At 43.0% G+C, this 27,691-nt stretch overlaps 1 protein-coding gene across 1 annotated transcript in view; it reads left to right on the top strand.

The window, feature by feature from the left end:
* Positions 1-8,913: 8,913 nt before the first annotated feature.
* elovl2 (ELOVL fatty acid elongase 2) overlaps positions 8,914-27,691 on the top strand; it is a 74,220-nt gene continuing 55,442 nt past the window's right edge. The window contains exons 1-2 of the mRNA XM_079406111.1: positions 8,914-9,090; positions 22,324-22,387. Of these exons, the coding sequence (XP_079262237.1) occupies positions 9,088-9,090; positions 22,324-22,387 (67 nt within the window). The 5' untranslated portion in view covers positions 8,914-9,087. The remainder of the gene's footprint in view (positions 9,091-22,323; positions 22,388-27,691) is intronic.

The following is a 27,691-nucleotide window of genomic DNA, read 5'->3' as shown; positions in this document are numbered from 1 at the left end:
GAAAAGAGAGACTGTTGGAAACCTGACTATCTATTCCCAAATTCACGAAGAATCACTACTCACCTATTTCCACGTCGTCCACCTTTGCTGTGTGTTCCTCAACTCTGTGAATAAACCCTTTCACTTGAATCACTTACCTTTGTGTCCGACAGTTCCATTACAGAAGATTGGACCCTCACCGAAGACTACATGATGAGGAGGCATTTAGTTTTGGTTCCCCGGAGGGAAACTTCGGAGATCCTCAGCTCGCTTCCTCCACACGCCGCGAGCCTTAGGTTTCCTACTGCCGCGAAGAAAAGGATCCCGCCATACACGGCGATTAATGTTCCGCCCGCGGCGAGGAGGATTCCGCCGCAAGGGGCGATGAACGTTGCGCCATCCGCAACTAACAGGGTTCCACCTCGTCAGTGCCACCCAGTGCCTGCTCCTCGCCAGTGCCACCCAGTGCCTACTCCTCGCCAGTGCCCTCCAATTCCTGCACCTCGCAAGAGGATCCCGTCCAGCCCTCCTTCGTCTCCGCTGGTTCCGTCCAGCCCACCTGAGTTCCCGCTGGTTCCGTCCAGCCCACCTGAGTTCCCGCTGGTTCCGTCCAGCCCACCTGAGTTCCCGCTGGTTCCGTCCAGCCCACCTGAGTTCCCGCTGGTTCCGTCCAGCCGTCCTGAAGTCCCGCTGGTTCCGTCCAGCCGTCCTGAAGTCCCGCTGGTTCCGTCCAGCCGTCCTGAAGTCCCACTGGTTCCGTCCAGCCGTCCTGAAGTCCCGCTGGTTCCGCCCAGCCGTCCTGAAGTCCCGCTGGTTCCGTTCAGCTCCGCGCTACAAGAGCGCCCCCGAGAATCTAGTTCTCAAGCCACGGCCAGGAGTGCCAATCCCGAATCCTGAGAATCCAGTTCTCAAGCCACGACCAGGAGTGCCATTCCCGAATCCCGAGAATCCAGTTCTCAAGCCACGGCCAGGAGTGCCGATCCCGAATCCAGTTCTCAGACCACGGCCAGGAGTGCCGATCCCGAAACCTGAGAATCCAGTTCTCAAGTCCCGGCCAGGAGTGCCGATCCCAAATCTCGAGAATCCAGTTCTCAAGTCACGGCCAGGAGTGCCGATCCAGATCCCCGAGAACCCAGTTCTCTAACCACGGCCAGGAGTGCCGTTCCCAACCCTCAAGTGTCCGCTCCTCCAGAGCGCCCTGAAGTGCCCGCTCCTCCAGAGCGCCCTCAAGTGCCCGCTCCTCCAGAGCACCCTCATGTGCCCGCTCCTCCAGAGCACCCCCAAGAGCCCTCTCCTCCTGAGCGTTCCCATGAACTTGCTCCTCCAGTTTGGCCCCTTATGGGGAACATTCCCAAATAAATTTTGGGGGGGGGGGGGGCTATATACTTGTAATCCTGGTAGCCATAGGGGCCTTGCTAGGGACATTGGTCAGGGCCACTATGGCTCGATCGTCATGGCCTCATGATTCCCTTTGGGCTCCCCTAAAAAGAATACGGCCAAGGCCGTCCAAGCTCCCTGATCCACCATGGCCTCCCAAGGCTCCTGATCCGCCATGGCGTCCCGAGTCTCCTGCTTCGCCACGGCCTCCCAAGTCTCCTGATCCGCCACGGCCTCCCGAGTCTCCTGATCCACCACGGCCTCCCGAGTCTCCTGATCCACCACGGCCTCCCGAGTCTCCTGATCCACCACGGCCTCCCGAGTCTCCTGATCCACCACGGCCTCCCGAGTCTCCTGATCCACCACGGCCTCCCGAGTCTCCTGATCCACCACGGCCTCCCGAGTCTCCTGATCCACCACGGCCTCCCGAGTCTCCTGATCCACCACGGCCTCCCAAGTCTCCTGATCCACCACGGCCTCCCGAGTCTCCGGATCCACAATGGCCTCCTGAGTCTCCGGATCCGCCCTGGAGGCTTCCCTGTCCTGTCCTGGTTCTGCTCCAGCCTCCAGGGTGCCTCGTCATCCTCTTCGCTCACAGAATCCAGCTCCTGGGTGAACACCGTCTTTCCCCAAGTTCTCTGGGACTCCAGTTATCCACGGATCTGCAAAGAAAAGAGAGACTGTTGGAAACCTGACTATCTATTCACAAAGAATCACTACTCACCTATTTCCACGTCGTCCACCTTTGCTGTGTGTTCCTCAACTCTGTGAATAAACCCTTTCACTTGAATCACTTAACTTTGTGTCCGACAGTTCCATTACAGTAACTATTAGCTATAAGGCAAACAAAGGTTTTTGCAAAACAGAGAATGAAGAAAAAACCTGAAGGGAGATAAATTTAAGTAGTCTTCCTCTACGCAATGTTAACAAGTTGGCCCTAAACTGGGAAGTAAAAAAATAAAAACAAAGACATGCAGAATTGTCTATGCAGTCTAACATTAGAACAGCCATGAACATAACATCATAATGTTTATGGGGAAGGGGGAAAAAAAAGGCATTTCCAGGTAATATAAACAGGCTTATTAACCAAAATAACATTATGGAATACTTCAACAACATCAGCCAAATTCAAACTAACCATATATCGTTACTGTCAATTTGTCCTTTTGTGTGGTGAGGAGTATCATTCTGATTTCAGACTCTTTGGTATGTCCGGAAGAAGAAGAGAAAAAAAGGATCAAAATTCCTGTTATTAATTTCACCACTGGAAAAGGAGAACAGCAATACTGCAATACTGAACAGTCAAGCAGATTAACGGTCATACAGTAGCCTACACGTTGGCCACGTTATGGAACATGTTATGTGGAACAGACAGATGCCACAAAATCCTCAGCCTCCGTCCCCGAAGAGAGCATCTTCTTACCTCCATCTTTCAGATGGAGAGTCTTGTAGGGAAAAACAAAGTTGGCTTGTATCCAAGGTTGTACAGTTCTGCCATCACGGATCTGTATTTAGTACGTTGAGTCACCAAACTTCGGCCGCGTAATCCTCATAGATAGCGACTGGACTGCCTTTATAGATCAACTTGCCTCTTTTGGTTCGAGCTTCATGAATGATCAGTTCTTTTTGACGGTAGCGATGAAGCCGAATGATGACTGGTCTCGGCTTCTTCCCGGCCGCTGGTTTACTAGTGAGAGCTCTGTGTGCCCGGTCAATCTCCGGCGGAGAGGGTAAAATGTCCTCTCCCAAAATGTCTACAAGTACTTGTGCGAAGAAAACTGAGGGGTGAGGTCCTTTGAGCGATTCCGGTAAGCCCACGATCCGAATATTGTTGCGACGGCTGCGTGATTCAAGGTCCACAACTTTATCATGTAGTTTCACCTTACTCTCAGTCAGAGTGGCTCAGGCCGCTTCTAATGCCTCTACCCATTCGTCCAACACATTGGCACTCGATTCGAGTGAAACAATTTTATGCGTGTGATCTGACAATGTGGTCTGGATGCGATCAATATTCTCCTCTAGTGAGATGGCTGTTTTAATCTCCGCCGATAAGGTTTGGCTGTGTTGTTCCAGCAGTTTGGCCATGGCCGCCATGTTAACTTCATTAGGAGCTTCATCTGCAGAGTCTGTTTTCGGTTCCTTTTTGCTCTGTTTAGCCAATTTAGAAGACATATTTGAATAGAATTATAGCATGCGTGGTTGATATCGTTCGCTTTGGACTTGAGTAAACAGTAAAAATGGCTCAGAATGTTACTTTACACTGAAAGGTATGGGAGCGAGAGACAAACGCGTCTACTCCATCAATCCTCTAAACCTGAAGTCCGGATCCAACATTTTAAGTGATGATTGGAGACCCTACAGGACTTTGACAAGGCTGGGCTTCTCACACTACTCTGTGAATCACAGCAGGCTCTTTTGAACCCAAATCATGGAGGGCACACACATCATATCGAAAGGGCTTGGTCTACATACAAAAGTCAGATATGGAGATTAAGAGGCAACAAGACTGAGAAGCTCTGGAAGGAACTCTTGGCTTGTATTGAGTGGATTTTTTGACCACACACATGGTGCTCTGGGGCGTTTGATGAAGGACATTAGAAAGTATTACGGCCTTTAAAGCATTACATCACATACTGTAATTCATTACATCGTTCAGTAAGGTTGTTTGGGCATATGAAACTAATAAAGAGATGAAACAGACACTTGAGTCATTACTTTACAGATGCTAATGGTATGACACCCCAGTTACTACGTTCAATGTTACAGTTATTTTCAAACGATCACTCGTTCATTAATTGGTTCCCTATGTTTTCACTTTAGAATACTGTTCCAGGTTCTAAGTAATTTCTTGAGAATTATGTGGTAATTCTTCATTAATTATTAATGGGTTCCCTATGTTTTCACTTTAGAATACTGTTCCAGGTTCTAAGTAATTCCTTGAGAATTATGTGGTAATTATTCAATAATTATTAATGGGTTCCCTATGTTTTCACTTTAGAATACTGTTCCAGGTTCTAAGTAATTCCTTGAGAATTATGCGGTAATTCTTTATAAATGACTCATGGGTTCCTTGTATTCTCATTTTCCCTCAGTCGTTGCCTTAAATACAGAATTAATTTGTTATCACTTTATAATAGTGATGTTAAATATCCTGAGGAAATCAGACACACAAAATGTATAAAACCATAAACATACCTGAGGCATGCTGGCAAGGCACTTAGAGTGGGGATGGGGTTCAGTCTTGAACCTCTGGTTGCAGACAACACTTACGTAAAAAAAAAGAAAAAAAAAACTAATAGGGTGACCAACTGTCCTGAAACTGGAAGCTTTGTCCCGCGTCCCGCAAGACGTAAGCATTGTCCCGCATTTCAGTTATGTCTGCAGGCTATATTTTGTCATCCCTGAAATTGTAATACTACAGTAAGAAATAAAATAAAACTGTGACTGGCTTTTAAAAATACATTTGCGCAGCCATCATGTTTTAGCTGTGAATAACGTGATGACAAATTAGCTTTCCAACGAACATGCGCCGATCCAGTGGATGCTCGAGCACCACCCACGGAAATGGTTGAGCATTATAACGTGGGCACCCACAGACGAATCCTAAACGACTCGCGCGAAGCAGTTCGAAGAATCAGTCTCTAAACTGCTGTGATTGGTCAGATGGCGCAGTCTTTTGTGATTGGTCTACAGCGTACAGCGCGAATGACAGCCCATGGGTGGACATTGTGCAAATGTGTTACTTTGTGACGTACAGCCGTAACAGAATAAGATTTGCATTCCTAACGACTCGTTTAGGCGATTGCGAGCTGACTCTTTTTTTGATAGACAATAACTTTTTATATTGTGCACTTTCGGCTTCACAACTTTACAGAAAGTTTATGTTCACATACTGCTACATGACACACACACTGCATGAAAGGTATTCGAAAATATTATATTAGGGGCACTTTAATAGGAGTGACTTGAGTGTTAATGAAGAATTGCCTATTAGTTCTGCAGTAATACCTTATTAGCTATGCATTAAGTAAGATACAGAATTCTAAAGTGTTACTGGAATTTGTTTTAGTGTCATAAGCTTCCAGTTCACAGAGACAACGACACATAGACAATAAAAATAAGATGAGAATAAAAAAATACACATACGTAAATGTAAATAAATAAAAAATGAAAAAGAAAAATAATTTGAAACAAATGATGGAGGTGTTAACAAATAAATATAACTTATTTCACATTGTTATTGCATAATGGGTGGGGGGGATTAACTGTTCATAAATTGGATCGCCTGGGGGAAGAAACTGTTCTTGTGCCTGGCTGTCCTGGTAATTGGGGCTCTGTTGTGCTGGCCAGATGGCAAAAGTTCAAAAAGGGGATGACTTGGATGTGAGGGATCCAGAGTGATTTTCTGAGCCCTTTTCCTCATTCTGGATATATACAGTTCTTGAAGGGTGGATAGGGGGGCACCGATAATCCATTCAGCAGTCCGAACCTTTCTCTGTAGTCTTCTGATCCCTGATTTTGTAGCTGAGCCAAACCAGACAGTTATTGAAGTGCACAGGACAGACTCAATAACAGCTGAGTAGAACTGTTTCAGCTGCTCCTGTGGCAGGAGCTTCCTTTAGCTTCCTCAGGAAGTACAACTTTTGTTGGCCTATTTTTACAATGGAGTTGATGTGAGTGTCCCAATTCAGGTCCTGAGAGATGATGGATCCCAGGAACTTGAATGTCTCCACTGCAGTCACAGTGCTGTCTATGATGGTGAGTGGGGAGATTGCAGGGGGGTTTCTCCTGAATGTTTTAAGCGTGTTGAGCTCCAGGTTGTTTAGACTAAACCAGACAACCAGCTCTTTAAACTAGTCACCGTCCTGGATGAGACCGATGAGTGTGGTGTCATCTGCAAACTTCAGGAGCTTGACAGAGGGGTCTTAAGAGGTGCAGTCGTTGGTGTACACTCCAATCAGTAAGGTCGAGACAGGCTTGTAAAACCCACTCTGTCTAGTTGGTCCATCTCTTTACAGTCTTTACCACAGGTTTAGCAGATTTAAGTTTTTGGCCAGGCAGTGATCAGAAAGCCCCAAAGCTGCCCGTGGAACAGAGTGAAATGCATTCTTTATTGTGGTGTAACAATGGTCCAGTATATTATTTTCTCTGGTGGGACATCAAGTATCAATGCTCATAGATGACCAATACTAGCTTAGCTATTATCTGATACAGCACAGTGGTACATATCGTTAGCCAGGGCCAGATTATCCAATGGATAATTTTTCTGAAAAAAAAAAATCGTAGTGTCTTTTATATTAAGTGCAAATTAAGTGCTTGTTGGCAAACGCTATTTACAGTAGCTCCGCCCACCAATGTCTGGTTGACATTCAATACTTTAAAAAGACGCATTTAATTCAACAGTGAACTACTAATGCTAATGCGCTCTAGTTATTAAATGTGTTCGACTTGAAGCAGTGTTGCGCAGACCGATCGGTGTATGATGACAAAGTACTGCGAGAGCAATTCAAAAGCATAAGGAACCATCTGCTCTATAGCTTTCACTGTACTTTGACACACACTGATCGGTCTGTGCAGTCACTGCTGCTTCAAGTCGAACACCTCTCATATGTAGTGTTAGGTGAGGGGCCGTGCTTAGTGGCTCTATTTTGTCATCGAGTCATGATTCTAACCCCACCCAGAAAATCCTAAACATGAAAATGGTGAAAAACTGTTCAACGGTCTAACTTCACAATTAAGTACTACATAGTTCACTGTCTTTGTAGCATATTTCAGCAATGTATTTCTAACATTGATAATGTGTTTAAAAACAATTCTCAGAATTGACTTTAAACACGGACTTTAAGCTTATTTAAAGGATCCACTGATAAGACAATGCCTGCTCAGCAAGTTTTGTCTGCTGTTGGAACAGGTGCATCCACATGGTGATGTGACACAACAGCAGGTGAAACTCACTGAACAGACATTGTCTTATCAGTGGATTGACAATGAATGATAATGATTTTGGCAACATATTTTAAAGGTTTTGTTTTAAAACAATTTTTTAGTCATAATAGACTTTTCCAGATCTAGTCTTTTATTTTTATTTTTATTTATTTTTCTTTCTTTCTTTCTTTCTTTCTTTCTTTCTTTCTTTCTTTCTTTCTTTCTTTCTTTCTTTCTTTCTTTCGTCCTTTCGTCCTTTCGTTCTTTCTTATGTAACTGTGCATTGTGCACTTAGGGGGATTATCAAAAAGAACATCTCTTTTTAATCACACTATCCTGCAGCCTGACTTACTGAGTCAGCTTTATGTGTGGATGAAGCAACCACCCCTAAGAACTACAATTATGATAAAGAAAATAAAAAGAGCAGTTACCTTTTTACTGTGTAAAACGTCCAAGTAAAATAAAAATATATTACAAAAATATAGTCGCAGGCAACAAGCTTGGGTGTCCGACCATGTGATTGTCCAAGTAGACGAATAGGTGACACAGTTGTCCGAATTGTCAGATAAGTTAGGCTTTGACGAAACTGCTTACATGCTAGTTCACAAATAATAATAAAATAACAATAAAATAAACAAATAAATAAATAAGGGAAATCAGGGAAATATTTTGACATTTACATTAATGCAAAAGAAAAAAGTTTTTGAGGATAGAAAAAGAAAGTCTCTCCCCTAAGTTTTTTGGGGGAGAAAAAAAAATCTGAGAGACCAAAAAGAACTTAAGACACTATTTTTGTTCCATGTTACAATTAAGGGTTTCCATGTCCTTACATTTTACATGCCCATGCCAAAAAATAAAATAGAATCTGTGTCGCTGTAACTTCCTAAATATACACTAGATGGCAGCAATTTATACATGTGTTTTAAAAGCAGAGATGAGAGAGAAGGACATGAGGGGGGAGTAAATTATGATAGAATTTTTATATCAGGGGTGAACTATTCTTTTAAGGAAAAATGTGATATACTGAAATCAGAGCTTAAATCTTTTTTTCTTAATTTTTCTTATTTGTTATGGTAAACAGGCAATGTTTATTAATAAAGTGTGTAGGACTATATTTTAGTAAAATTTTACAGATTTACAGATTACTAGTAATTTCTATTGATAATAGCCAGGTTTACTGTGTACATGGTTTACTGCAGAAATTGTTTAAACATGTATTTAATGAATTAAGCTAAGCCAAATTTACAAAGACTTCAAAGTGGCATGCAGGTCATTCTCAAACACTGCCCTTTGGAAGGGTAAATTTCTGTTTGTGTTTCAGATTATGCAAACATGTATAGCCCTATTCTCAGTACTGGGTGCACTGCAGGGGCATGTGTAGATCTGAGCTGCATTTGAAAGAATTTACTGGGTTTTACATATGCAAATGTGCATAATTCATGCGGGGGGGTCTTTTATTAAATTTACTGCATTACAACGTTATAACTAACGCTTAGAATTTTTTTTTTCTCAGGGTGTTCGGGTTCTTTTCTGAAATCCATGTGGGTTGCTTTGGTTCAGACTGTGAACCCGTCATCTGATAGTCCATGTCATCGTAACAGCCAAGACTTGAGCCCCTATTGGTCATCCTCACTTCCGTTACACTTTTAGCATCACCGCGCCACCTTGCGTCACTCTACAGCGCTTTCGGGATCGGACGCACATTCGTTCGTTCTTTAATTCATTCATTCCACAGCAGAGGAGCGGGCGGCCTCGATCGGTCTACAGTTTCCAGCTGTCCCGTATTGTTTTGTGGAACTAGTAGATATGGTAAGGACCGCCATCTTCATATTTAATACATGTTTTGCGTGGGGTTTTCTCATTGACGAGAACATTAAAATCCCGGTGGATGCTGCGTGATCAAGAAAACTAGTACTTTAGTAAAATCACATCCGAACCTAAAACCTTTTATTTCTCTTCGTGTATTATTCAAGTATTGTATGCATTTATCTTTTGTCTATCTATGACTGAACTTTATTCAGTTTATGTCCTGACTAAAACATCACTGCAGTTCTAAACTCATGCTGTAAAAATGTTTTTTTTGTTTTTTTTTGTTTTTGTGAATTAACATTTAAATTGACTGGTTTTATTCAGATCTTGTAGAAAAAAAAAATCATTGAAATTCTATTTTTAATGTAGGCTACTTTATTATATCAGAAATTACCCCTTATTACCTCATGTGAGTTACTCAACTGTGAACAGTTCTCATTGCTCATGCGGTGGCATTTCATGTTAATTCTATACACTGTAACTGTTCACTCTCTGCTGAAGAATCCAGGTTACAAAGGTTTGATGTCAGGGTAACCTGTCACCAATTCAAATGACCTGAAAAACTCCACATGATCTTCATATATTACTTTGGCAGCTGCTTATAACTCCAATTACCTGTATATGAAGTGCTTCTTGATCATCCATTTAAGGAGCATAAATATATGAAATACATAATACGATGTCACTTCAGGAAAATACTGTGTATAGCTATATGATAATTCACTGTATGGTTAAAACACGTTTTATGTAGCACCCATATTGTGTACTGAAATTTCCACAGTATCAATGAATTAAAAACAAATCCCTTGATCCATCTGAAGGATAGAAACCAGCATTGCATCATAAACCTTGACAAGTCAAATTAAATTTGACTCAACTGCATCGAGATATGCAGTGTGTGTACTTGTTTGACCTATATTATTACTATTTTTACTGCCACTATAAAATGACCTGTCAATCATCTCATCACAGTGAACATCCTTATACTCCACATTTCATTTATACTACTTAAAAATTCTTCCCACTATATTGAAGAGAAAAGATGTTCATTAATCTGCCAGTCATGGGGTTTCATTCAGAGAACTCTTTTCATGTTTTTATAATGATGCATTTAATACTTAATAGACAACCATGTCTGTTTTGCTATTGTACAGTTCATGTTGTTTAAACTTATATATCTTCACAAAAGTCCATAATGTTGTTGCAGATTAAATATAACACAAATAATATTTGATATTAATATTAAATAATTATGGTGATGACATCTTCGTTTGACAAAATGGATTGGGTTTACACACGAAAACGCAAAGGTGTCGTTTTCAGATTTATCCACTCTGGGACCCGGTTTCAAAAAACAGCGATTTCTGGCACCCAAAACAGCGGACCAACCGTCATCAACCGATGACCAACAGCGGTCATCTGGACCAACCGTCAATACAATACAACATTTTCACGTATACAGCTAAACGAGTCTCCATGTGGACTGGGCATTAGAAGGTGGACGATGACTACTAAGACAACAAACAACATCCAGGGAGGTGCAGGTGGAGGAGATGACCATGGTGGAGCAGACATAGGGAGGAGTTAGGAAGGAGCAGATGAAGGAAGGAGCCAGGGAGGAGCAGACGGCAGGAGGAGCCATGGTGGAGGAAGGGCTGACGACTCCAGGGGACCGACCGACAGCAGCGGAGCAGGTGGGAGAGGAGCCCAGGGTGGAGATGAAGAGCTGCAGAGCCAGGGCGACAGGAAGGAACTGGAGGGCCAAGGTGGAACAGATGGCTCAGGCGACCGAGGCACAGGGAGGGATCTGAGAGGCCGCGGTGGAGCCTGGAGCAACAGAGGACCAAGGTGGAGGAGCCCAATGGAGCTGGAGACTGACAGTACTGCAGCTATTCCAAACCACATATGAAAAGCTTAGGATGAGCTGAGGGACTGGCTGGATGCAGTGGCAGCGGGCAGAGGATGATAGAGAACACAGGAGATGATGCAGGAGAGGGAGGCTGGTTGGGAATTCGTGACAGACCAGGTTTTGTGGGTAGATGTATACAGCCCACACACACCATAGCATGACTCCCAGTACAGGGAGTGCGGCGGATAGGGGAATGACCTCCGTGGTTGCGACAGGACAGACAGACAGTTCAGGGATGACAGACAGTTCAAAACTGACCTATATGGTCGTAATGGGGCAGAAACACGATGATGAAGGTGGAAGAAGTGGTGGCATATCAGCATATAAATCAAAATTCTTTGAGTCCAGCGGCAGCTCATCCCCAGCCGTGGTGTAGTGGACGGGGCTTTCCTCCATGCTCTCACTCTCCACTGCTACATCCACTGTTACGTGCCATGTTGCCGGCTCATGCACCTCAAGATTCAAGAGTTTTATTTGTTACATACACAATTATACAGAGTATAACCAGCAGTGAAATGTAGGTCAGGTCTGCTCCAAGGACAGTGCAATTATAAAGTATACAAATATTAAGAGAAGAAAAGTAGAAAAAATTAAATAAAAGAATAAAAGAATAAAATAAAATAAAATAAAAGAGAAGATAATAAATATAAATGTGCAGGTCAGTATGTTGTTGACTTAAATAGTAATAAGAGGAATGTGCAAAAATAATGTGCAAAAAAAGTTGTACAGGGTATTTAAATAGCAGCAATATGAGGTAGAGAAAAATTATGAATGAATAGCTTATTGATATAGTGATATTTACATGGAGTCAAGTGATATTATGACACAGAGTTCGAGTTTAGGAGCCTGATGGCCTGGGGGAAGAAGCTCCTCCTAAGTGTCTCAGTTTTTGCCATCAGGCTACGGAAGCGTTTACCAGATGGAAGCAAAGTGAATAGTCGGTTACCAGGGTGATTCGAGTCCTTGAAGATTTTAACAGCTCTATTTTTGCAGCGTTTGAGGTAGATGTCCTGCAGAGAGGGGAGAGCAGACCCTGAGATGCGCTCAGCTAAGCGCACCTGGTCAGATGTCATGCGAGGCTCTGTCTCCGGGTCGACCCTCAGGCTCCTGTCCTGGCTCTTTGTCTGCAGTGGGCTCTGGCTGATGCTCTGCGCAGTGGGGTGGTTTTTGGCTAGGCTCTGTGTCAGCCAGACGAACCAGCAGGTTGTTCCATGCTACGGTTCCATGCGTTCTAAACCCTGACTGGAAATCCTCACATATATAATTTTTCTCTAAGAAGGAACATAGTTGTGATGATATTACCTTTTCTAATATCTTTGACAGAAAAGGTAGAATCGAGATCGGTCTGTAATTAATTAATTCTTTGGGGACAAGTTGTGTTTTTTTAATGAGAGGCTTAATAACAGCCAGTTTGAAGGTTTTTGAAACATTATCCTAATGACAATGATGAGTTAATAATATTCAGAGGAGGATCTATTACTTCTGGAAGCACCTCTTTTAGGAGCTTAGATGGAAGAGGGTCTAACATACAGGTTGTTGGTTTAGATGATTTAACAAGTTTATACAATTCTTAATTTCCAATAGAAGAGAATGAGTGAAATTGTTCCTCGGCGGATCTATAATGTACTATCTGATGCGTTACTGTGGCTGACAGCTGCATGGTTACAATTTTATCTCTAATAATTTTGATATTTGAAACCCGACCTCTGAGAAATACTGAAAATATTGCTATAAATTGTAGCAACACCTACCCCTTGTCAGGGATTCACAGTCACAGCCACCTCAGGCTACGTCCACACGAAGCCAGATTTCTCCCTATCCGATCTTTTTTTTGCCTCAAATTCCGTAAACACGGAGTCGTCTCAGGAAATATCTGCGTACACACGGAATCACTGAAACCAACTGAAAACGATGTAGTACATATGCCAGACCAATATGTGGCACTGTAATTCTGCCACAGAGATACACACAAAAACAGAGAAGAAGACTTGGACCATGTGCGTAAACACAGGCACGTAGTCTGACATTGTTGTTGTTGTTGTCGCTGTTATGTGACTTAGCGGTGTCTGATTAGGGGCGAGACGTGGGCTGATGACATCATCGTTTCAGAAAATATACGGATTCGCCGTCCACACGAAAACGGGGAAAACGGCGTTTTCAAATTTATCCACCCTGGGACCCGGTTTCAAAAATGATCGGTTTCACTCTTCGAAAACGCCGGATTCGTGTGGACGAAACGCCTATACGGTAAAAAATGTATACGTATACAGCGAAACGCATCTTCGTGTGGACAGGGCCTCAGTCATCGGCCACAACAATCACCAGATCCCAATCACCTGCCTTCTGATCACCCACACCTGCAGTCACTCATCAGCACTCATCAGCTCCCCTTTAAATACTCGCTTCCCACAGACACGCACTATCCGGTCTACCGTTTACGACCTTGAACAGTCACCAGACCCAGCTATACAATGTTTACAGAGTATATGTTTACACAGTGTTTTAATCATGGCGGGTGAGGGCGTTTTCGTACGCGCTTAGCCAATCAGCGTACACTTACGTCACGGATAGTTTCAAGAGCTGTTTTAGACCCTACTCTGAAATAGGAGCTAATTTAGTTCCTCCAAACGGAGTTCCTGGAACTAAAACCGTTCCTAGTTCCCGCGATGCGAACACGACAAAAAGTGGGTAGTTCCACAATTAGTTCGGGAACTATGAAAAGGTTCCTGCGGTGCGATAGGCCGCAATGAAGATTTCAATAATTTTTTTGAAGTCACCTCGTACTTCAACTTCTCATCAAATCTTCTGACCAATCAAATGCTCTCTAGAATCCGAAGCGCTATGTCTAGAAACCCCTACACTATGAATAGATGCTGAAGCGCTACTGAGATCGGTCACTTGTTCACAGGATTTGTATTTTCTGTACGGTGAATGGCACGTAGTCAATATATAGGGGATAGGGAATGATTCAGACAGTGTAAATATGCTTTACATTGGGGCAAAATAAGTCTGGTTTCGTGCTATGTCACGCTAACCGATGCACCGCGCACACACAGTCTGCTCCGGTCCAGAGACATGATAGCACGGAGTGGCTCATATGCGCGAGGTGGCGTAGACCACAAAACGTATCGAACCCATTTGAATTCTACACAGAATGCTACATTTTTAGCAATATGGATGAGATTGTGGCTGTCATACCCTGTCAAATGTGTGTAACCCTGGGTTAATTTTTATCTCTGTAGAATAATACTTTAATATTATTATTTATTTGCATTTATTTATTTTTATTTTTACTTGTGACAAAGTGTTTCTATTATGGAAAATAATGTACTTGTTCAGACATGTTTGTGCCAACAAGTTGTGTTTGATTTAATGTTATTGGTTAAAAAGTGACTTAATCCCGCCTAATGTCAAGTAGGGCAACTGGTGATTGGCCAGCGAGGTTGTCAGTCAGGGGAGAGTGAGAAACGAGTTGGCGTAGGTGATGTTGTCGGCATGAGAACAGAGAATGCGCCACTTTATTTGTGAATAACGTAGTCGGAACTCTATTGTTTGAGTGTTACTCAGAATCTTATTTCTGTTGTTAAGTCAACACGATGCTGTTACGGGGCTGACGAGACATGAGACGTGCGGATCCATATGCAAAGCTTTATTACAAAACATGGTCAGTGAACAGGCAGGGTCAGACAGTGGCAAACAGGTATGGCAAGGGCAAGACAAAGCAATCCGTGGAACAAGCATGGGTCGATGATCGGCGAACAGTATCCAAAGGGGCAAGGCAGAGAGATAATCCAGAGACGAGAGCAATAATCCAAACAGGGAGCGAACAGAGTCCAAACGGCAGAGGCAAAGGGTAAATCCAGGAAACACGAGCAGGGTCAAACACGGCAGGAAAACAAGGCAAGACTATGACTATGACAATGACAATGGCTATGTAAATTTGCTATCGCTTGGAGAGTGATAAATGCAAATAAAACTCGGCCTTGAGCAAGAGCAAGTCCCAGACTTAAATAATGAGTGATGGTGATTGTGAAATGTGATCAGGTGTGGGCGTGATAATTGTGAACAGCTGTGCGTGTCGTCAGTGCAATGGATTATGGGAAATGGAGTCCAATGTGCTGTGTAGTGTGAAAAGTCCATGTGGTGAACGGGTGACCTCTGGTGGTGAATGAGTGGAAGTGCATGGCCAGGATTCGTGACATAGCCCCCCCCCCAAGGAGCGGCTTCCAGGCGCTCCTAAACAATCCAGGAGGGCGGTGGCGCGGAGGCGGAGCAGGGGGAGGGACGGAGGGCCAGGTCCTTGAGGACGTGGGAAGACCGGGGATAGAGGCAGAACCGGCAGAGCAGGAAACCAGGGCGGAGCCAGAGGCCACCAGACCCGAGCATAAGACCACCACGGCGGGGCAGACAACCACCAGACCAGAGCAGAGGACCACCACGGCGGAGCAGATGACCACCAGACCGGAGCAGAGGACCACCACAGGGAGGCAGACAGGGCAGGAACCCATGACAGAGACTGGGATCTGGGGAGAACAAGGACAGACAACACTGGGAGAGTCTTCGTTGCAGGGCAGGACGGGACCAGATTCCACCTGGGCGGAGCAGGAGACCCCCAGAGCCAGACAGCTGACCACCACGGCAGAGTAGACGGAGCCAGAGCCCACCAGTGTGGCGTAGACTGGGCATAGTATCTCCACGGTAAAGCGGACTGGTCAGGAAGCCATGGCAGGATCAGGGATCTGGGGAGAACAGAGACAGACACCACAGGGAGAACAGAGACAGACACCACAGAGAGAGTCCCCATGGTCACAGGAGCCGTGACCGGGCAGGTCGAAGGTTCATGGACGGCCTCTATGGCTGTGGCAGGACAGGACGAAGCTTCACAGACGGTCTCCATGGCCGTGATTGGCCAGGACGAGGATTCACAGACGGCCTCCATAGCCGTGACAGGACAGGGCGTGAGTTCACAGACGGCCTCCTTGGCCGTGACAGGACAGGGCGTGAGTTCACAGACAGCCTCTTTGGCCGTGACAGGACAGGGCGTGAGTTCACAGACGGCCTCTTTGGGGCGCTCTGGAGGAGCGGGTACTTGAGGGCGCTCTTGCAGCGCGGACACTTGAGGGCGCTCTTGCAGCGCGGACACTTGAGGGCGCTCTTGCAGCGCGGACACTTGAGGCTCGGGAACGGCACTCCTGGCCGTAGTTTGAGAACTGGATTCTCGGGACTCGGGATCGGCACTCCTGGCCGTGACATGAGAACTAGATTCTCGGGGGCGCTCTGAAAGCGCGGATTCAGAGGGGCGCTCTTGTAGCGCAGAGCTGGACGGACCCAGCGGAGACGAAGGAGAGCTGGACGAGACCAGCGGGAGCTCAGGTGGGCTGGGCGAGACCAGCGGGAGCTCAGGTGGGCTGGGCGAGACCAGCGGGAGCTCAGGTGGGCTTGCCTTGGCCGCAATCGGCAGCAGGTTTGAGAAACTAGGGGTAGACTCGTGGATTGAAGAGGCCTCAGGAGCACAGTGTGCAGCCCACACACTCAAAATGGCGACCGCCATAACGGGAAGCACTGAGGTCAGGGGAACAGTCTCAGTAACAGCCAGGGTTGAGGCCCTGGGAATGCCAGCTACTCGCACTGACATCAGTGGTGGGTCCATCACACTGGATATCAGAGGTGACTCTGGCTGAGGAGCTGAGGCGTGAAGAGACTCTGGCTGAGGAGCTGAGGCGTGAAGAGACTCTGGCTGAGGAGCTGAGGCGTGAAGAGACTCTGGCTGAGGCGCTGAGGCGTGAAGAGACTCTGGCTGAGGCGCTGAGGCGTGAAGAGACTCTGGCTGAGGAGCTGAGGCGTGAAGAGACTCTGGCTGAGGCGCTGAGGCGTGAAGAGACTCTGGCTGAGGCGCTGAGGCGTGAAGAGACTCTGGCTGAGGCGTGACGTGAGCAGACTCTGGCTTAGCAGCAATGACATGAAGGGGTGTTGTTGTAGCCGCCATTTTGCGAGTGAGTGCGGTGTCACGTTCCTCCGCGACACCCACAGTAAAAGAAGAGCTCACACCCAGCAAAGCATAGTCCATAAACTGCGCGAGTGACGCACGGGGACCCTCGCGTCTAAGCTGGGATCGCAGGGGCTGATTAATGCCATCACAGAATATCTCCATCAACACAATGTCCGGCAAATCAGAATAATGAGCAATGGCTAAAAACTCTCTAATGTGATTCTCCAGTGAACGTGGGCCTTGTTTAAGGGCAAACAATAGTCTGGTTGTATCCATACCTGATGAATGACCGTCTGAGAAGCTGCTGGATCCTTTTGGGGCCGAGTATTCTGTAACGGGGCTGACGAGACATGAGACGTGCGGATCCATATGCAAAGCTTTATTACAAAACATGGTCAGTGAACAGGCAGGGTCAGACAGTGGCAAACAGGTATGGCAAGGGCAAGACAAAGCAATCCGTGGAACAAGCATGGGTCGATGATCGGCGAACAGTATCCAAAGGGGCAAGGCAGAGAGATAATCCAGAGACGAGAACAATAATCCAAACAGGGAGCGAACAGAGTCCAAACGGCAGAGGCAAAGGGTAAATCCAGGAAACACGAGCAGGGTCAAACACGGCAGGAAAACAAGGCAAGACTATGACTATGACAATGACAATGGCTATGTAAATTTGCTATCGCTTGGAGAGTGATAAATGCAAATAATACTCGGCCCTGAGCAAGAGCAAGTCCCAGACTTAAATAATGAGTGATGGTGATTGTGAAATGTGATCAGGTGTGGGCGTGATAATTGTGAACAGCTGTGCGTGTCATCAGTGCAATGGATTATGGGAAATGGAGTCCAATGTGCTGTGTAGTGTGAAAATCCATGTGGTGAACGGGTGACCTCTGGTGGTGAATGAGTGGAAGTGCATGGCCAGGATTCGTGACAGACGCCACAAAGAAGTCAACGCGACGCGATTTGGGAGAAATGCTGTTTTAACGCTTGATCGCCATTGTAAACGAGACTAAGGTGGATCGCCGGTGAGAAACTTAAATCAGGTTTAGTATTTAAATCAGCACCTGTAAGAGAGTTAAAGGTGATCAGAGCGATTGCCGAAGAATGCTACTGCATCAACTGAGAGGTGCCTTGAGGAAATCCAGATAGCGCTCCTAATCGCCGAGTGGTTAGGGTTCCTCTGGCATTGCAGGAGTGTCACGGAGTCTGCCGACTTATCACAGCCTCACGTGGACTGATCTGACGGGTGACGGGATCCTTGAACTTTTTCAAGTTCATTCAGGTACACTTGTTTGTTTTATTTATGATCTTAGAGAGTGAAACGGTCATTTTACGTTTTACTCGGCCTCAACGCACTCAAGCGACGTTTCAGGCCTGCAACAGGGGTTTGGGTTGTGTGTGGTGGGCCCACATTAAGCTATTTTCCATTTCTGAACAATATTGTGTTTAATACTCAGTGATTCATTGAAAGTACATCAGTAAAGAGCTACATTTGTATTTCTAACTAAATCTATAGTCCGTTACATATCGCATTTCTATTTTAAGTCTTCCAAGGGACACTGTTATATTGGTCCACACTTATTGGAGGCAAATTTGTATTTCTGAAGGGAAAGAACTGAAGTTTAATTTGGAAGCGTGATTCAGTGAAAAACCTCTAATTTGATATTTGTGTAAAAGTTTAACCCTTGAAGTGGGTTGTTGTGGAAAGGAAAAAAAAAGTAAATCAAGCACTGTATTTGAAGGTGAAAGTGTATTTATAAATTGAGAGAACAGACTCGTCTTTGATTCCTTTTGTTTACTTTTCTTTGGAATAAATTTGTGTATTTCTGCTACATAGTGGAGTCGCTTAAATAGTATTGAGGGGTAGCTAATATTTGTGGAAAGTAATTTACAAAGATCAGAATTACACTTTGTAAAAGTAGTATAAAAGCAGGGTCACAGCTTGATTTGAAGTAAAATCACGTCGAGAGACACAATTAAAAGAATCTGGGTTATAGCGTCAACTGTTTAAACAGGTAGATTCACCTAATACCTGAAGAGGGTGCTACATGTGGCTTTACCAAGCTCCACAGCTCTAGCACAAGCTGTGATAAAAACGAACGCTACTGGCTTTTAAAAAGGAGGTGAGGATGCTTGATATGTCCCGCCCTGTCTTCCTGTAGAATAACGGTGCGCATTTCAAGGAACTCCAGTGGACCTTTAACAGATGAATGGATATTAACGGTACAACAAAGATAACGCTTTTCTCAGCGGACATTCAAACTAATGTTTATTGTGATTACGAGACTGTTCTGAAGACTGAATGCTGTCTCAGATGCAGGTGCGTTAATCACACTCGCTCAGTCCACCTCTCTCTCATAATTCTCTACATAATACAGTGAGCTATTAATACAGTAATACAGCAAGCTTTCAATGAAGCAACTCAACGTTCCTTTGTTACTAGTTCTAAAGTGACGTTTTGGAATTAGTAACGGAGGCTTGGGTTTGGTTGTTTAACTGTCAAACTGAGATTCGAATCCGTGGCGGAAGGAAGTAGTTCTGCACAAAAGAGGGTTTTTAAAGACACTCCGTTGTTGTTGTTTATGTATTTACACACGTGTGCCTCGAACTGTTGTATAAACAGTTGTATGGCTGTATATCAGCATGCTGTGATTCACAGCCGTGATGATATCACGTCTACTCGTGCGAACTCCCGAGGATGGGAGGACACAAGTCTGGTAATTCTGCAAATGGAACAGCAGCATAATTGATAAGGTCAGTGTGCTCGCCTAATTTATCTACACTGTATTACAATACGACGAAGTACTATATCAAACACCACTGCCTCTTTTAGTTTTCATGTAAACAATCATGCGGTGAGAGAATTGAAGGCTGAGATTCAAGAGCTGCGGACAAAAGTAACAGAGGGTCCTTCTAAAGTACCTGTGGCAGAGTTGATGTTGGAGCCAAAGCCTGTACCAAGTAGGAGAGGCGGTGACACACCAGCATTCATGTATACAAAAATGTAGTTCAGGGAACGTACATACGTTACAGTGAAACTAAATATTATATCAAACAGTGTTGTCTCTTTTCTGTTTCAGTTAAAATATTAATAGCCACAAATATGTGGTTCATGCAACATGTACACGCATTACAATAAAACGAAATGATATCAAACACCACTGCCTTTTCGTTTTCTTCAAAATATAAAACACAACCCTCTTTTCGTTTTCATTTTAAAAATAGAAATCATTAATATGTGGTTTAGGTATATGTGCACATATACTCTGATTATCTTCACTGTATGTATAATACAATGAAATATGACAAAGCACAACTCTGCCTTTTTTGTTAAATGTTTTAATGAACAATAATAGCCATTATAAAAGTAGCTTAAGTATAAAGTATAAGAGACTTATGTATAGGAAATAAAGACAAAAGCAAACAGTTGTCAACAAATGTATGTTACGTTAACAAAGTCAGTGTGTTACGATTAATAAATAAATAATTATGAAACATAACTTTGTGCTCAGCCAAAACGATATGACCTGGAAGAAATAATAGAATCATGAGACCAAAGATTGCCTGTTTTGATTTACCCAAAACTAATTTTACCTCATGTTGAACCACTACAGAGACATCAGAGACAGCGGCAAATGTCAGAAGAACTAGCTCTGAGCCTGCTCTCGGCGGATACATGAGCTCACATCTCCGAAATCGGCAAATCACATTTTCAAATAGGCGCTATCTTTATAAATAAACTGCAGATTTGAGTTTTAAACAACTACATTCTCGCCTGAAATACTCTCAGAACGGCACTTCATGACACAATAGTAGTAATATTTTTTAAAAAATGTGTTTTTCCCCTCCGCCATTAACGCTCACTGATTGGTGCAAAATGCATTCTGGGATACCTGGCTGCCTCAAGTTTGCAAAAAGTCACCTCTGGATGCATCCTTGATAAAAGGGGCAGGGCAAGAACACATCCGGGGATTTGAACTGTACTTGGCTAGATGTGAACTTTGAATTGGAACAGTACTTGGGCGACGACTGATGACGTTTCACAAGTCCATAAGAACAAGAAGTACAGACAAGAACGCATATTGAGAAATAGCCAGTGAGTCTGACTTCCAGCTACCACCCTCAAAGGAATGGGGAAACAGAATACAAAACCCCAGAACTGGGGTGTTTCATAAGCACCTTCTGTTACGACCACCGGAACGCTGGGAACAATTCCTTGTTTGGGCCAAATATAACAGGAAGTCTCTCTGACAACCAACCACAGGTCTCACTTCATTCCGATTCCTTGGGTTCCAACCTTCAGTGTTCCCATGGTCTGGTAAGCTGTTCAAAGTCCATTGGTGGATTTTTGGTCCCAGGGTAAAGAGAATGTGTAGTGCAGTGCGCCACCACAAGAGCTTTGCTGGTGCCTGGAGAACTAGTACACCCACCTATCGGTCTAGGCAGAAGGTGTGGCTCTCTGTATCTCTTGTGTTCTCCAGCATTATCTCCTGCAACCCATCACCAAGTGTGACTATACCTCTATACTTTCCTCTGCAGCTAGTGGTTTGTGCTCCCCATCCTTGCCTCCCCTTCACAGTCCGGTTCACCATCACCCTGCAATAAGATATTATAATTAGCAAAGTCATCCTCATTCCTATTATTTTTTACTGTGCCTGGCATAGTAACACATACACAAACACACACACACACACACACACATTTAATTGACTATTTGAGTGGCCTCTTAGACAGATCCAAACAGAAAGAGACAGTGAAAGGCAGAGAGAGAACCAATGACCTGTAAAACGAGAGAGGTCACTGTTGTCGTTTTAGTACAGAGAAAACGTTAGCATTTAATTTCAGCTCTTTCTGCTTTTCATCTCTTTCTGCCGATTAAAGAGAAATTTAAGCCATATTAGAGGATGCTTTTTTTTTTCTTGGAGGAGAAAACTTTGTGTTCAGGCATTTGTGTTTGAATGCTAAAGAATTTGACAACAAAACAAGCTTTCCATTATCAAATTTACAAAATTTGATTGGTTCACCTGACTTGATCTGTAAAGGCTATATGCATAACTCATGCACGTATGTAAAATCTAGTGCCATTGTACAATGATCAGAGCAGGTGACTTGTGGTTGTGTAATGTTTATTGAGCTCTCTGCATTCACAACGTATCATTTTTCTTGAAGCAAGCATAGTTTGTAATTTGATTGTGTTTGTGTTACTATGTCAGGCACATACATCAGGGGGGAACGGAAGGTTACTAAGACCTGAGCAAACACAGTCAAAGCCTGCGGTCTCCATACATCTTCAAGTGAAAACTCAGTTTTGTTTTTCTGCTCTTTTCTTGTGTTTTAGAACCACCTTGAAAAGATTGACAGGCTGTTGAATTCTATAGTGGACAGCCTATTTGGAGAAAGAGGTTTGTGCTTTTTATCACTTTTCTATGCTGATGTTATTAATTGTGCCTTTGCAAATAGTGCCATGTAGTTTAGTGCCATGCAGTTATCTCATGTGTGCTTTAATTCAGTTAAAAACATACAGTCTGCTCTTAGCATCTGCAGAATCAATATTTATTATATACTAATTTTATTATATTCATAGAACATGTCACAAAACAGCAGTATTAGTAATATAAATTCTATCAGAGGAACCTGCAAAGGGTAGTTATGTATGTCTCAGTTTTTCCCACAGGATTTTGTGAAACTGTGGTGGGTGGACCTTAGTAATAATCTAGGGGGGTCCGAGAAATATTTTTTTTACATTTTAAAGTAAAATTCATCTATCTGGTGCACTTTGGGAGTTCAAAATTAAGATCTAAGACCCAGGTTCACCATGCAAATTGAGCAAAGAAAAGAGTTGGTGAATTGAATTGTACCCATAGGCGTAATTTACGGGTGGGACGGGTGGGACATGTCCCCACCACTTTTTACCAGGCTCGATATTGTCCCCACCACTTTTAAAAAGTAACTGAAAAATAGATTGCGTAAGGTATGTATTAAAGGAAAAGCACCATCTACAAATCGTCACTCTTCATAATCTAATTCATTCATTTAACAAATTTTTCCGCCGGTCAGAAGCTTTTCAACGTCCTCAAAGATGAATATTAAGTCTCGTTGTGAAACTATCGCGAGATACGCGATATGCGTCATGGGATATGTAGTTTCCTTTCCCTATAATTAGACTACAGATCCTGTACCTCTTTTAAAATTTATTTGTAGTCTACAATGTTAATACTGTATTTTAGTCTTACTCTTACCTCTACATTTTCTGCTCCCTGTTCTTGTTCTTTGTCAGTAAGCACATTTGTCTGATTCTGGGGAAAAAAATTACTAGTTCAACCCAGGATCTAAATGTTTACATTTGCAATCATAAGCAATATTGGCATTTGTCCATCATTGAAGGCTGAATAATAGTTAAAGCACTTTTAGGGAACAGACAATTCTATGTTATGACTTTAGTTCATAGTCCTTTAATTCAGTTTTGTATTAAATCACAGCACGCTCCAGTGGCCGCCAAAAAACATGATTAGCGACAGTATGTCTATATTCACGTAAGTTAAATATAATGTGTTTTCGTGTTAAGCAAAGTAACTTACTGTGCGTGGATGCTTCACTAAAAAGCTTCTTATATCACTTCCACACTTTCTTTTGGACATTTTGTTGATGTTTTAACATTTATGCTATAGGTAGCAACATTTACCGTTAACTAGCCTTTACATGTGGGGTGGGGGAGGAAAAAATAGAGCTTTTATAAAAACGTCATAAAAAAAAAGATTTGTCAAAACAATTTCATTTATTTAATTATTTAATTAATAAAGGTAGTTTAACCATTTTAAACACAAATTAACTCTCATTCATGTTTTGCACAAGGTTTTGCGTAGTTCAGGATTGGTTAAATTATTTGATTGGATGAGGAAACATTTTGTGGGCTTGTCTTGACTCTTGACGTAATGTTGATTCTTCCATGTTCAGCGCGTGCATCGATCACACCTGCTTTTAGCAAGTTGTCCGGCTGGTATTAAGAGAAAATATGCAAGTAATTCAAAGTAGAATGAATCGTAATACACACACACACACACAATTGTGCAATTAATGAATACGCTGCAGCTGAGCTGACCATGAAATGGTAAGTTCACCATATTTATCTTGCGTATTTTGATTGATATTAGCTACCCTGGATGTGTTGTGATAAGCAAAATGTAACAACATTGTGAATGTTACGTTTTGCTTATTTGGATGTTTATAGACATATTTGTGAATGTGATGCATGTGTACATCGAAGTGAAAATTAAGTGCATTTCCAACTCTGAACTCAGTCCCCAAGTAAATTCGGTTATTAAATAAACAAATAGCAAAACGAGCTGTGCGGTGTCCCCACCACTTTTCAAAGCAATGTTACGCCACTGATTGTACCTGATATTGAAAGGGGACTCAACCCTCTTTTTAGTAGTGATATACACTCACCTAAAGGATTATTAGGAACACCTGTTCAATTTCTCATTAATGCAATTATCTAATCAACCAATCACATGGCAGTTGCTTCAATGCATTTAGGGGTGTGGTCCTGGTCAAGACAATCTCCTGAACTCCAAACTGAATGTCAGAATGTGAAAGAAAGGTGATTTAAGCAATTTTGAGCGTGGCATGATTGTTGGTGCCAGACGGGCCGGTCTGAGTATTTCACAATCTGCTCAGTTACTGGGATTTACACGCACAACCATTTCTAGGGTTTACAAAGAATGGTGTGAAAAGGGAAAAACATCCAGTATGTGGCAGTCCTGTGGGCGAAAATGCCTTGTTGATGCTAGAGGTCAGAGGAGAATGGGCCGACTGATTCAAGCTGATAGAAGAGCAACTTTGACTTAAATAACCACTCGTTACAACCGAGGTATGCAGCAAAGCATTTGTGAAGCCACAACACGCACAACCTTGAGGAGGATGGGCTACAACAGCAGAAGACCCCACCGGGTACCACTCATCTCCACTACAAATAGGAAAAAGAGGCTACAATTTGCACGAGCTCACCAAAATTGGACGGTTGAAGACTGGAAAAATGTTGCCTGGTCTGATCAGTCTCGATTTCTGTTGAGACATTCAGATGGTAGAGTCAGAATTTGGCGTAAACAGAATGAGAGCATGGATCCATCATGCCTTGTTACCACTGTGCAGGCTGGTGGTGTTGGTGTAATGGTGTGGGGGATGTTTTCGTGGCACACTTTAGGCCCCTTAGTGCCAATTGGGCATCGTTTAAATGCCACGGCCTACCTGAGCATTGTTTCTGACCATGTCCATCCCTTTATGACCACCATGTACCCATCCTCTGATGGCTACTTCCAGCAGGATAATGCACCATGTCACAAAGCTCGAATCATTTCAAATTGGTTTCTTGAACATGACAATGAGTTCACTGTACTAAAATGGCCCCCACAGTCACCAGATCTCAACCCAATAGAGCATCTTTGGGATGTGGTGGAACGGGAGCTTCGTGCCCTGGATGTGCATCCCACAAATCTCCATCAACTGCAAGATCCTATCAATATGGGCCAACATTTCTAAAGAATGCTTTCAGCACCTTGTTGAATCAATGCCATGTAGAATTAAGGCAGTTCTGAAGGCGAAAGGGGGTCAAACACAGTATTAGTATGGTGTTCCTAATAATCCTTTAGGTGAGTGTAGTGTCTCAGTCTAAATTACATTTCACTCTAGTGTTGTAGGAAGTCAAACAATTACGTTACAATAATAATAATTTTATATTATTATTAATCATATAATTATAATAGCCATATATTGTAAAACAACTGCACTGTAAAATAAATGAAAATTAGTATTTCATTGGTGTATTAGTTTACTTTACATAAGGAAAATTACAACACTTTTGTCCTAATTTTTACACTTGCAAGCAGGACATAAAAGTAACATTTTGTCACACCTGCCACTGACCGTTGACTGGAGAAAAAATACCAGCCATAAAGATATTTTCCTGGCCATAAAACAGTATTTGCAGAAATTGGCAGTTGCTACTACTAAACATAAAAAAATAAAAAAATAAAAATCTGTTGCCATTTGAAATCCGAGGCAACCACTTCATTTTAATCCTGATACAAGCAAAGATGCTACACACATGTAGCATGAGCAGTTTTTTTGTATTATTGTTTTGTATTATTGTTAAGTATTATTGTTAACAATTTTGTATTATTGTTAAGTTTTGCACTCTTATACATTGCATTACGGTATCAGACAAATTACCTATTGTTTTATTTGAAGGTATTATGGTAAAGGAGTGATGACATGTTGTTACGTGTTTTACGTCTCTATGTTTTACTAGAGCTGATGCGGATTTGTTGTGAAAAGTTTATGCTTAATAAAAGAGCATGTCGAAGAGGTGAATAGACCATGAGCAACGTTCTGCTTTTGTTTTCGTAATCGAGTGATGGTGAACTGCGCACTCGAGCTCAACAGGTTATGTGCCCAGTCACGGAAGCAAGCAAGCGTTTTTGAGCAAGTTATACGCGACGTATTACGCATTATTCAGTAAAGCTAAAAGGAAGCAAAAAGACGGCGGCTCCACAAAATGGCGAGTAGAGCAGCAGGATTCCAGGTACCGCAGCTTTTGTTTGATGGACCGGAAGATAAATATGATCTTTGGGAAACAAGATTCCTAGGCTATCTGCATACTCTAAAGCTAAAGCAAGACCACTTCTTCAAAGCCGAACACTCAGAGTATGAAAGACCGCCAGACAACGTAAAGAAGAAAGGCATCATGGACGCCGGAGCGGCATCTCACATCGTGAACGACATCAGAAAGTTCAAAACCTTTGACAGGTCTTTTCAACCTGAGACTCATTCGGTGGAACTAGCCGATGGAACAAAGTGCAGCGGAATGGCACAATGAAGACGACACTGGACGACATCACAGAGCACAGCTAAGGGAGCTGTCCTCTGTGCTCATATCACAGAGCACAGCCTTCGTACCCACATGACATTTTCTTAGTAGCAAGGGCAACACATGGAGGGGCAATGATTACCTTTAAAAAGGGGGACAGTCAGATGGTTACCAAAGTTGGTAGAAAGTTTGACATCCACGAAAGTGTAAATCGTGACATACTTGACATACTCCAAAGCTAAAATCAGAGCATTCTGTTTTTGCTTCAAAGGTTTAAATTATACAATGATTTACCTTACAAATCTGATGAAATGGCGCACGTTGTGTTCCCAGATGAACGCTATAATAAACCCAAACTCACAACAACATGCAGAGATGGAGTTTGAGACGCTCCACACATGTAAATGATACGTTTCTGCGGAACTAATGTGAACGGAGCTGCTGTGAGACGCACATACTTAACCTACACGCATGTAAATAATTAAAGCTCTGTGTTATAACTGCATCGCATGTAATTATTTAATTAAATCATAGCGTTTGTGAATTCACAATTATGCTTAATTATTTAATATATCATGCAGCCTTGGAAAATAGTCTAATAATGTGTTTTATTGATTCTCGTCTGTGAAATGCGCCACTTCCAGTATTTTGCCAGTTAGTCAAGCGAGCAAAAAAGTTGATGATTTTAAAAAATCGACTAGTCGTCTAAAATCGATGAATCGCGACAGCCCTAAAGTGAAGAGACCTAGAAGCACAGATTAACCTAATTGTAAACCTAACCCTGTATGCACGTAATGAGTATGATAAAATACTATATATGAAAAATATTTTAAATATATTT

This window comes from Barbus barbus (genome assembly GCF_936440315.1).
Source record: "Barbus barbus genome assembly, chromosome: 44".
Lineage (NCBI taxonomy): Eukaryota > Metazoa > Chordata > Actinopteri > Cypriniformes > Cyprinidae > Barbus > Barbus barbus.
The sequence above is the reverse complement of the archived record's forward strand: the minus strand, read 5'-3'. Positions and strand labels throughout refer to the sequence as shown.